The 13,011-nt window shown below is 47.1% G+C and overlaps 1 protein-coding gene across 2 annotated transcripts in view; it reads right to left on the bottom strand.

Annotated features, from left to right (window-relative positions):
- ZBTB16 (zinc finger and BTB domain containing 16) overlaps positions 1-13,011 on the bottom strand; it is a 237,079-nt gene that overhangs the window by 87,041 nt on the left and 137,027 nt on the right. For both annotated transcript variants that reach the window (XM_029574135.1, XM_029574136.1), the window contains exon 4: positions 3,643-3,729. In XM_029574135.1, the coding sequence (XP_029429995.1) occupies positions 3,643-3,729 (87 nt within the window). The remainder of the gene's footprint in view (positions 1-3,642; positions 3,730-13,011) is intronic.

Here is a 13,011-nt window from a genome sequence, read left to right as displayed (position 1 = left end):
AGGTCACTTCCACCGTGCAGAACATGTACCGGTCTCATTTCGTTCTTTGCACAAAGCTCACCTTGAATATTTATAAAAAGCAATAGCAGTGCAGAGAGAAGAACAATCCAGCTTAAGAAATTTGCTTTGAAAATGTATTTTCTCCTCCCAGCCCAGTTTCTGCTCCCTGGGGCCTGGAGATGCTCTGGAGTCAATGTTCATGGTCCCTGAGGGGTAGGATGCGTGTCCTAGTTATCATACAATGGTAACACTTACTGGTCAGGCTCCGGGTGTATGCAAACAGGTTTCCGAAGGGACAGGGACCCCAGAGCTCCTTCTCTGAAAGGCAACTTCAGAAGCACAACATGTAGCCACAAACCTCAAAGCAAACCATCTAAACCAAAGGGTAAATATGAGGACACAACACAATGTCTAACATTTTGAGGGCCACCCTCAACTATTTCTACAGTGTTACCAGATGCATGCAGCACTATGTAGATACTCAGGGCCAGTCCTAGTCCAAACGGCAGCCTTGTAAGGAAGATGCTGGCTCTCTGGTGTCTCATCTCTCTCCACTGCGCTTAGAGGACACCTGCTCTGTCTGGGCAGTCACCTCTCTGAGAAAACGCTCAGCCACACACACAGCTGAGCGGCAGCGTTCCCTGTAGGACAGAGGATTCCCTGAACAGAGCAAGCACTCCTCACATGGCACACCCCGTGCCCCGGCACAGGGTAACCACCCCTAGGACCAACCTTGCAGATACACAAGAGATTGTAAGCTCAGAGGTGCAGAGACTTATCTATTCAAGACACAGGGACAAGTCTAGCAAGCGGCGCCATGCAGGAGATCCAGGGTCCATCCCCTGCGTTGGCAATGCGGCACTCAACTCATGGGGCGACGTTGGTAGCCGCAGCCACCTCACAACGGCAGCATCTAGTGGCCACATTCAGTGTTTATATGTAAGGGGTTCCAGAGAGCCATGATCTACGGCCCTTGGATCAACAATGTTGCCACACTGGCTGGGCCAGACAGAAGAGAGATTCAAATCATTATGGAATGCTTAGTGTTGCATCACAGTTTAACCAAGTGACAGACTAAATTTGGTAGTATTTCCATTGTTAGACTGAAGACGAACAGAGCGAGCGCCGATTAGGAGAGTTATTAAAGTTATTGGGGCCTTCTTGTATTCCTATGACATGTTTGTGAATTTTTGCATTTTACTTGGTCACTGAGAAGGCCAATAAAAAATGTAATTCTAAGAAAAAAAAAATATGTTGAGGATTAAGGCTCATGGCATTGTAACCCCAGCAGGGTCAAGTTCCAATTCAGCTGGAAACTCAAGAGGAGGAGGCTGCTGCACCAATAAGAACAGGGACGTCATTTTTAGAAGGGCCCTGTCTCTCCCCCCTCCAAGTGACACAGGATAATTGAGAACTTACAGCAATATTGTGCGACATTGCTACTGTGGTACAACATGTCTTAACGCAACCTGACAGACAAACTTGATCGCTGTAACAATGGCTCCCTCTTAACTCAATTTTACAAGATGCACCACAGAAATGCGTGTGGCTTAATGCATTGTTGTTAATCAGCCCATCTCTCACACAAAAGCACATCCCCCTGACGTTGTAGGCATGATTTCATGCCTTAGTAGCTAATAAAATTCCAACCGGCGTTTCTCGCTAGCTTTGACTGCACAAATGAGAGCCTCTCCCATCATACAAGGAGATGGAAAGAATCCCAGAAACCTGAATCTTTGAGCTTTGCAGGGAGGTGGGCGAGCAAACATTGAGGCCGGGGCGAGGGGGGCTGACTTACTGGTGGTCATCGCACGGTGGATCTCAAAAATCCATGCAGAGATTTTCCTACCACCTCCTCCTCCAGCCTCAAGACAAAATGTTTATTTAAGCCTGGCCTCTAGGATTTCTTATCTGTGTTGAACCAGCTCAGGAAACACTATTATTGGGGTAGGGTGGTGGGCATGGAATGGAATAACTCATCCACTCCATTCTCTGTGGCTGGAGATAACAGTAGCTGAGAGCTCAGGGTGGATTTGACTGGGACTGCCTACCCCCCCCATCATCAGGTGTTGATGTAGACCACCTACTCCTCCCCCAGTTCTGCTGGTTTATGAATCTGCTCCACACTGAAAGTAGCTTAATGGTTAGAGCAGCAGGCTGAGGACCAGGGAAGCTAGGACTTAAAATACCGCTTTTCCCCGCTGATGCTCCTTGTGACCTTAGGCAAGTCACTTCACCATCCATTGCCTCCAGTAAACACAGGGGAAGATTTACTATACTGATATATTTTACCGAGGGAGGGGTGAAATCATGGGGGGAGGGGGGGGGGGAGGTGTCACCCACAATATTGGGTCCCTCCCTGGTAAAATATCACAGCTGTTTCTCTGAGCTTTTTTATTTATCGTGTAAGAAACCCATAACAAATTATTTCAGGGCTGCCATCGCGTTAAAGGGCCAAGGAATCAAAACATAAGCCCCCTTCCCACTCTGCCAAAATCCCCCCAGGAGTCTGGGGAGACCCCCTGCAGTAAAATATATATATATATATATATATATATATATATATATATATATATATAATGCTGCATAGCAATGCTCCATCCCCTTCCCAAACCCCTCCCCTTTAAATAAAATCCCCCCCCCCCAAAGATACCAAACCCTCCCTAACATTAGATGTAGTTCCTGGTGTCTAATGAAGTGGACAAAGGCCGGCGTCCATCGACCCAGAGTCGGGGGGGGGGGGGGGCTCCACACCACGCTAGACACCAGGGATGTCTTTTCAAGGTATAAGGAGAAGTCCGGGGAGTGGATTTTTTGGGGAGGGGGGGGGGAAAGGTGGACTACTAGACACCAGTGACTTATTTCGAGAAAGGGGGGGGGACAACTCGACACCATGGACGACTTCTAATATAGGAGGGGGCAGGATGCCTTGTTGGGGGAGGGGAAGATAGAACCCAGGGGAATATTTATTTAAAATGGTAGGGGTTTGGGAAGGGGGTGAAGTGTTGCTAGGCAAGTATTTATTTTTTTTGTGATAGTTTTTAAAAACGTTGGGCTCTACTGGGCCGCCTTGATTAGGTGGTGTAGGGGTGGGGGGTTGAGCTTGGGTCTAATAAAGACCCCTGGGGGATTTTTTTGGGCCACATGACCCTTTAAAAATATCAGCACGGGAGCATCGTAATGTGTGTTAGCATCCCGATGCTCCCGCGTGAAAACATAATGCAGCTTGCCAGATATTTAGCAAGCTATGTTAATTTATTAGCATAATATTACCTATGCATTAGCTGCAATGTATGCATGCAAAGCAGCTGTTTGTAAACGGAGTGTGTTTTCGGACAAAATAAAGTGCAATATTGCCATATGTCATGTCATTATCGCAAAATAAGCGCCGTTTTTTTCGTGCATTAATGACATATCACAGCTTAGTAAATCTCACTATTAGATTGTAAGCCTTTTGGGACAGAGAGCTACCTACTGTACTGGAAGTGCAACTTGCTTTGAGCTCAAGATTTGGAAAGACAAGTAACCAATGCAAACTCAAAATCCAAACTGGCTTTCCTCTCACATCCCCCCAGTCATTTGGTCAACAGGTAGTGGTCAGCGTTCATTAAAACCTTCGCTTAGAAGAAGAAACCATCCTACCAGAATGGGTCTGCCTGTGGGCTTTCAGGGCTTCCTCCTTGGTGAACTGCGAGCCGCACTGCTCACAGACGAACGCTTTTGCACCTGCTGGGAAGAAAGAAAGAGAACCCAGTCATTATCTAGGCATTATACGTCCCAGCGTAACCAACATCTCAAAGCACTCTGCTCAGAGGGTACAAAAACACTGCTCTCCCAGGGTAAGAGCAAGAGTAAAAAAAAAACAAAAAAAAAAAAAAAACACTTCAGCAAAACCTTAAAAGCAGAAAGCCTAACTCTGTTTTGCCTCCCGGAAGAGAAGGGGGTGCAAAGATCCTGGCATTTTGGACATTTTTATAGCTTTTTTCCCCCCCCGAGCATACTGTTTCTGCTTCTCCCAGGCTTGGAGCACTCTCCCTGCACACTTGTGGGGTGTTAGACCTAGCATGAATTTAGCTGTATCAGATGGTGACCCAGCACCAGCAGTGCAAATGGCTACAGGAGGGAGAAGGATGGACAGACAGAGGCACATACAGGAGACACAACACCACAAAGAGGTTGAGGGAATTCACAAAATCAGGAGACTTAGTTTCAACGGACAGCAAAAAATAATAGGGTAAGACAGCAGAAATGGACCAGCTGGCCCATCCAGTTAGTCCTATCCAAGCTGCTAAGGATAGAGCCCAGTTGCCAACTGTATTTATTTATTTAAAAAGTTTCTAGGCTGCACCATCCCAAGTTCTGGGCGGCTTACAAAGATCACATACATAAAATTATTACAGTACATAATTAAAATTATTATAAAACATATTTAAACTAAACAGTCATTTAGGCATTAAGTGAAACATAACCTTTGAGGCAAACCGAAACATCCTTGAAACTTTATGGGTCAACAGATCTTATAATCACCAAATGTAAGCGGAAGGTTGAGGGCATGGATTGATTATTGAGATGTACACATCAACAAATTACTTGAGAAACTGTAGAGAGAAATCGCTCCTTATCCCAAGTCCATTTTTGTTTCATTCATTGCTTCTCTACCATCCTGTATAAATGAGTATACAAGAGTTCATACTTAACCCAGCACCCCGGTCCCTCTGCCACTCATGCCCTGTTTTACCAGCAAGCTTTGGAATAATCTAAAAAGCTACCCTAAACAAGCCAGGCCGTTGCCGCCAACCTGCCAGCAGCACCGACCCTGTTCTTTCCGGGGCATTGTAGCATGCTGGCACCAACCTGGCTACCAGCACTCCCCCCAACCGGCCTGCAGTATTGCCAGCTCATGCTACAGATGAGTTTCTAACAACCCAAACCTTCTGTCTGACCATGTACGTGGATACAGTACAAAGCAATATACTCTCATGCCATTCTCATAGCTCCAGACAAGGGGAACGTCTTGGGACCGGCAGGCACTGCGATAGTGGGAATCAAAATGAGAAGAGGCCTGGAGCTCTGGATAAAGTTTCATGTGCAGCTGCAGCTTCGTAGGTGACAACAATGCCCTGTCCCCGTGCACTTTTCTTCATACAGTTCTTAAAGTGACTAGAAGCAGCCAAGATGATTTTTGAAATTGTTTTGCACAGTAAAGTAAAGATAGATTTTACATCTAAATATCTATATAATAGTGGAAAGCGCCTGGCGTTGCTTGGGGGTAGCCTGTGCCCTTGTGGGTGAGGTGGCCTGTGTGTGCATATTCTTGACTGTGCATCTGCCTGTGCCTCTCTGCTGGTGCTTATATGTGTGTGCAGGGGAGCCTGTATTTGTGCATATGTTGTGTGTGAGGGCCTGTGCATGGGCATGCCTATGCGTGGATGACTGTGCGTTTTTGCATGCATGCCTATCTATGCCTGTCTGTCTCTATGTGTGAGAATGTGAGACAGGGCTTTGCAGTGTGACCAACACAAGCCTTTATATATATATTTACACACACTCAAATCTTTATGCAGTTGTTTGCGACAGCTCCTCTTTGCAAAACGGAGGCACCTGTTCACAAGGTCCCCTGCACTGGAAAGTTTACATTAAGTGCAGGTCAGTAAGGTCATTACCACTCATTCAGGTTCACGGTTCATTCCAGCAAGGGACAGAGATGATTTAGCTTCTGTGCTTATGGGGTTTTCAACATTTTGGAAAGCACTGTTGGCAAGTATGTTGCCACGCAAGCAAGTAATGATCCCAGACAGCAACTTAGCAACAGAAACAGGGGAAAGTAATTCAAGAGAAGAGAAAGGCTGAGCACAAACAGGTTCAGAGACCCGCTTTCGAGTCACTCGCAAAGGTGGGTGCAGATGGGACCTGGACTACTCTCTACGTACCCACTACACTGCACCATTAGTCCATTGCAGATCAGAACATTCAGGGCTCTGAGTGCTGGCACATCACGTGGCCTCTGAGCACCCTAACCACCAGAAGTTCATGGTGGTCAAAAAAAAAAAAAAAGTCTAGCCCACAATACCTACCAATTAAACAGGAATTCTGTTCCCCAGCACTTGAAGAAAGAAAACTTCTAATACAGTTTTATGGATGACACATGGCGACTCAGCACCCAGGGTCTGCAAGCACCACTGGAAACCATTCTCACGGCACAAGAATGGGGCAGCTCATCATCCGTGGCAGAGAAAGGGGGACCTTGGTGCGTAGCCAAATGCAAACAGGGCCTCCCATGCCTTTTAAAAACGCCTCTGTGCCTGCTGGCGCACAGGCAGAAATATTTGGCAGCGCTGAAATTAAAAGTGATAAATTTTCTCCCTGGGCTTTGATCGATAATAGAGGTCTCATCTGTTAATCAATAGGACAGGCCTGCCGGTTCGCTCTGCATATGCTGTTCACGGCCTGCCCTGGGTGCCATGTCAAGCTTCCATTCAAAACAATTCAAGTGTGCCTAAACCACACATGGTCCCTCCCCAAAGTGCCTCACAGTGACATCACAGGGACAGGCTGGGGGCCTCGCCACTCTCAGCCATGCATGATGGAAATCTTTTATTTACACCCGGGGGTTCATACGTTCCCCCCACTCTCAGGCATCAGCACAGAGAACGCGAAACGCAGCCAGGAAGAGCTGCTCCGTTTCAAAAGACGAGGGATGAGGGAGGGTGCCGGGACAGAAAGGAAACAGACAAGAGGAGAGTTCTGCCTCTCTCCCACCCCCACCCCCCCAAAATCCCTAAATACTGCCTCATCTTCTCAGTATGGACACCTTTTATTCAAAATCCACAGCAAACTAGGTTGAAGTGTCGCTATCCCTTCGTTATATATTTAAACGAAACGGGAAATCCATCCAATCCCAGCTGGGGGGGGGGGGGGGGGGAGGGGGCTCGGGAGAAACAGGAGGAGATCCCTACGATTCAGCCCTTCCAACAGCCAACACCTGACTCAAGGACACAGTCTCAAGGTCTCACCAAAATACAGTCCAGGTCTGGGAATTCTGAGGAGCCAGAAAGGTACAAAGGAACTGCGGCTCTTTCGATGCACCAGAAGGGGAATAAACACACACACACACACACACACACAAAAACACACACACACACACACACACACACAAAAACACACACACACACACAAAAACACACACACACAAAAACACACAAAAATCCTCTTACAGTGAACCACAAAACTGCAGCCACAGTAAAAGGGGCCTCCCCATCTCCAGAGAGGGAGAGGTCAGTTGGCTGCAGCAAGCAAACTTGCCCCTAACTCCCCTGCCAAACCAACGATGGGCTCGGCCGCCTGGCGCGCCCCCCCCATCCGCCCTGCAGTTCCAGGCCTCTCCTGCGCTTTACTCCATCAGTGGAGCCCCACTTCACACCCCTTACGTACGTCCTGGAAGCCGATTTCCGTGTCCTTTGTTCTTATTGCGGCCACAGCAGAGTCTCTTAAAATGACGTCATTTCACAAAGAATTAAATTAAATTAAAAAAAAGCTATGGAAAGGATAGGGAAAAACATGGAGAAATTCATCTGAGCACATCCAGGGCTGAAAGAAGCATTTCCTCCCCCCACCCCCCCAAAAAAAAATGCAGCACACAAGTATGGTGTATAAATTTTAATCGTATCTGGCGAGCCCTTTCATGGGGCACACGTGCATCCAGACTAATGCACTTGTCCTCAAATGTTACGATTTTCTGCATCAACATTGCCTACATGGGGGGAATACTCGTTGCAGTTTTCTGCTAGCTCGCATCTGCGAGGAGAAGCAAAATTCTGTAAAAGCTGCGGGCAGGGGCAGGCAGTTTTATTGAGCTCCGTGTATCTGTCACCATCGTCTGGCACGGCCCGAACACCCCCCCCCCCTGCCCCCATCAGCTCATCAATTACAGACGGGAAGCAAAGATGCATGAAATAATCACAATTAGCATTTATATGGCATTTTTCATCCACAAAGGCTCCCGGTGCATTTTTCTCATCAGAATCCAGCCCTTTTTTAAAAAGGAAAAAAAAACAAAAACCCCCAAAAACAAAAACCCCACACCAGAGACAAGTGCAGCCACTTCAGGTGTGGAGCTTTGCCAAGTACATGGGACTGGGCAGCAGCTTCTGACATGGGGTGGGGAGTGAGGGCAGTGCTCCAGCAGCCTGGGGGAGGCTGAATCCCAAGCTACTTGCTCCCCCCAGTGTATGAAGTGACCGAGCCAACACTGGAACCTATGAGCCGTGAGGCCAATGAAGAGAGGGGGAGGGGTGTCTTAGCCCCCATCTACCCCTTCCCTACAACCCCCCCCCCCAAGACTTCTGCTTTTAACTAGGATAGCTTAAAGCTGTCCAGCACAATTATAGCTGCAAACAAACAAGGGAGTAGAAAGGGGGTGGGAAGGGTGTGGGGGAGGGGGAGGGGGTCAAAACCACATTGTCAGCATCTAATGGCTGGTTATAAAAATTCCTTGAGATTTTAAAATAAACATCTTGAGTGTTTGGAGGAGATATGCATGTTTGGTTATATAAGGAAGTACAGAGTGTACCAAAACAGCCTCGCCAGAAAAAACCCAGGCCGTCAGAACAATGAATACAGACACGACACATTCTTCCAGCAGCCCGAGCTGTAGCTTTATTTACTGTACTTATCAGTCTGGGAACAGTACACAGCCTGCCTGTTTCAAAGGCCAGGACTCTGTGTTCTTTCCTTCAAGTAGATGTGTACTCCAAGCAGGAAATTTTTTTTTTTTTATGATATATATATATATATATAAAAAAAAATTTTTAATCACCAACAAAACAAAAATCTGATCAGAGGCCAAAAATTCCTGTAACGCACACCCGATCTGAGAGACTTGGGGGGAGGGGGGAGGGAATGAGTGAGTACAGTGATTGAATATGTAAATAGTTCAAGGTTAATTTTACTACGTGACTCAACCAGGAAAATGTCATCCAGCATCTGAGCTCATTAGAACGGAGTTTAGGGAAGAAAACATTCAAAAAGCAAGGACGTATTTTATTGAAAAAGATTACTACAGATGCGTTGGGAGAAAGCTAAAAGCACGGCCATGGGGAGCACTGCTTGGCATTTAGAAAAAGCGAACCCGTCTGCTATGTTGCCACCATTAAAATGTAAACACATTTTCTTTTTTTGGCGCCTGTGCAAGTATTTTTAGCGCCTCATCCTGTGCAGCTTGCTACAGTGATGTAGAGGTAACTCCCTGCCCTTCTTGAGAGAGGGAGGAGGGAGGGAAGCGAGAGTGGACTGCCAAATTTCCGCCAGATTACAGTGCCTCGTGATTCACCGCGTGCAGTCATATATTCTAGAAGGTTCTCAATGTACGAATGCTGAAGTATTGCAAAGCCCCCCCCACCTTTCAGGATAGGGACTTTGCACAAGCCCAGAGGACCAATTCGCAAGGCACCACAGACCTTCCTCATCCGGAGAATGGACACCTCGTGGCACAACATGATTTGGGGGGGGGGGCCCCCGCAGACTTCAGTGGCATTGCTCTGATTAACTTTAAACATACGTCCAGCGATCTCTACGAATCTCCGCCCTTCTACTGAATGCATGCCTGCACTCCGAGTCCTCAGTAGTTTGAAGGCCTAAGGGTTGAAGCTCTGACGTCCCAACATGCTGACGAGAACCCTCGCTTCTCCCTGGTCATTCATTATGTACCACAAAGTCTTCCTTCCTTTGGACCAGCCGGTTGATTTTCTGCCTCCCTTCAGCCTCACAAAAACTTACCACTCCTTCTCAGGAAAAGATGGGACTAGGTCTTTAACCTAAGCCGAACTTGCTTTTAGGATTTCGAGAAGGCACGTAGTCAGTCAGAATTGGTTTACAAGGATGAGCCACTAGTATTACACTAAACTAAAGAAAGGTATTCCTGGAACGCTTAAATCCTCCAATATTTTAAAGTTTTAGACTAGAACAATTCAAAACAAGTAGTTTTCCCCGCTGTCCCATGTATGTCTGATAGGATCAACATGCCCTGCAACATCAACCATACGGACCACATGATGTGCGCTACGTGCAGACCAGCACCACTCAAGGCTTGGGGGTGGGGGGCCGGGACCCCTCTTACCTTGTCAGCATTTGTTGTCACTCTCACAATTTTACAACTGAAATCCCTGCTAAAAAACTTTCACACTCTAGCACTAAACATTGGTCCTGTCGCCCTCGCTAGCGAGCAGTTGAACGACATACGCACCCCCCCCCCCCCACTCCTCCGTTAATATCTTCTTACGTTTATGAGTGCGGGTGCAGGAGGTACCTATTCCTCTCACACCATCCAACATTAAATTACTAGGACCAAAAAAAGAAAAGAAAAGAAAAAAAAGGTTAGATATCACTATCCATAAGAAACAGAACAAGAACCAAAGAATGTGCATTAAGCAAAGCAAAAAAAAAAAGACAACACACACCTGTAGAAGGTAAAAAAAAAACCCCCAAAAAAAAAAACCCCCTAACAGACAGGGTTGGCCAAAAGAATCCATTGTATCTGGTACAGAGGACTAGACGACACCTCTGCAAGCACCAAAACAGCAGTTAATAATTAACCAAGGACATGGCCCTGGCTGAAGCTGAATGAGGCTTAACGCCCTTTAAGGGCCAGACCGCTAGTTCTTCACAGCGCTGAGCCAAATCATTCACTGCAGTATTGCGCAAGGCCAGAGAGAGTAAACATTGCAAAACCCCAGTACAACTTCCTGGGGCAGATCAGAAAACCTTCTCGGGTTAGGTATTTCCTGCACAGACTCCTTCAACTGTTTAGGCCACCACTTTGGGAGCAATTTTTGAGTAATCCACACAAATGGCAAGGTGTCGGGTATGTTGGCCCCGTCCCCCACCTGCTATAAGGTACAGGAGTCCAAAAAACAAAAAAACCCAGTTGCAGACCTTTTGCTTGCTCTAAGGGTCTGTTGTGTCCTTTAAAACATATGCATAGTTTTGTTTTTAAAGAGTAATCACGCGCATTTCCCCTTAATTCTTCCAGCCTCCTTCCAGGGGACAGTTCTGGGTTTAGGTTTATGGTGCCCATAAGTAGAGGACTGGGGGTGGGGGATTCTTCCCCAAAAATCAGAAAGCAGTGAGGGGAGGGGGGGGGGGAAGTGTCAATCCTTGGGTTTCTCAGAATTTGGCATCCTAGGCATGTGCCTGGCGTCAGGGCCAGATTTAAGAGGGCACCACCATAGGCAAGGGGTTCCCTCCTCCTCCATGCTAGAAATCAGAGAACAGCGGGGTGGGGGGAGGTCTTCAGTTTTTGGGCACCTTCAGAATATGGGGCCCAAGGCACTTGCCTATCCTGCCTGTGCCTAAATCTGGCTCTGCCCGGGAATGGCCAATTTTGGCCACAGCTAGTGAAGCTTAGGCGATTAGCTTCAAACTCCGACACCCTGCGGGATCCAGCCAGGGTAACTCCCATCACTTTCAAACTTGCCCAAATATGGTTACACACCTCTGCCACGGGTACCTGCCTTCTGCTCCGGCGAGGCAAAAAACAGGCTCGTTACTTCACCTATTTAAAAAAAACAAAAAAAAACACCCCCAAAAAAACATCTATTCCGCCTAATTCAGAGCATACGAGTTCTAGGCGGATTACAAAAGTAAAACAGACCTAACGAGAAGAAAAACAAACATAACGTACTGACATAAAACAATAGCAGCATGAAAACCTGCTATCATCTAGGGCAGTAAACAGGATAACAGTCTGTTAAACATTGGTGAGGAAAGCTTGGGAGATAGAGAAAGCCTTATGCTCCCACCCCTGGAAGTCTGGCTGTATATGAACAGCAATCTGGGAGCGAGCCGGGGCTACAGCAACCACAAAGCAGCAAAGCGAGGCTCTGATGTAATATGACATCTTCAGCGTGCGGTTCCTTTACTCACGCGCTAGAAGACAACTCTCTATGCAATAAGCTAAGGGTAGGCTAATGCATCAAGAGCTTTAAAAAAAAAAAACAACACACAAAAAAAAGCAAGCTAACCCAAAAATGTGCACACAAAAATACACCTCCTACACGCAGTAAGGTGAATTTTAAGAGCCCGGCGCGCACATTAATCAGGCAATGCGCAAATAAGTCGGGCTCGCGCACGCAGAGCGGATTTAAAAGCCGGTGAGATAAGCGGGTGTCTCCTGCAGCGCACACATCTAGAAAGTTTTCAAAAAGGGGCGGAGCACGGCATTTCGGGCACTGAACTTGCAACGGACGCCTGCGGAGGCCTCCTGCCGCATAACTATTTCTGCTATGGACGCGTGCAAGTTAAAAAAAAAAAAAAACAGAGAAAACTAGGCAGATCTGTGGAGTTTTAAGGGTTGGGGGCTAACCGGAGGGTTGGAGGACCTCTATCAACTGGGCAAATTAGAAAAGAACTGGTAAAACTGGGAATGGCATCAGTGCACACCTCTTAAAATTCCCCGACTTATGTGGTACAAACGGGATCAGCGTAGCAGCATATGGCCACTTAAAATTCAGCACACGTGCAAGCTGCCAGGCTCTCTTATAACATGCGTGCATATATGCAGGCACGTTATAAAATAGACAATTACCTGGGTAAATGCAGACACGGGTGCGCACGTCTGCACGCGCGCCGGTTTGAAAGTTACCGGCAATGTGCATGAAAAATATGAGCTAGGAGCAGAAAACATTTTTAGGCGCAAAGGACCTCTCCACCTGCCCCTCCCCCCCGCACCACAAACCCCAGGTACTGCCCAGACACTTTGCTCCTCTGACCAGGACTTAAAGTTTCCAGTATTAAGAAAACCTGAGTGAAGCTTAGGCACCTCCCTGTACTGGGAAGCAACAGCTAACGGCCCGATCGACATCGGATTTGCATGGAGGGGCACTAAATTTGAGAGAGAGTTTCTCTCGTGCCCACATTTTGTGCACGCTAAAACTTCTTAAAATCAGGAGTATGCGAGCTGGCGTTTCGGTGAACGGGCAACAGTCAGAAGGATGATTCAGTGTCTGCTTTTGCTAT

This window comes from Rhinatrema bivittatum, chromosome 12 (assembly GCF_901001135.1).
Source record: "Rhinatrema bivittatum chromosome 12, aRhiBiv1.1, whole genome shotgun sequence".
NCBI classification, from domain to species: Eukaryota; Metazoa; Chordata; class Amphibia; order Gymnophiona; family Rhinatrematidae; genus Rhinatrema; species Rhinatrema bivittatum.
Note: the sequence above shows the minus strand (reverse complement) of the source record. Positions and strands in the feature narration are given on the sequence as shown.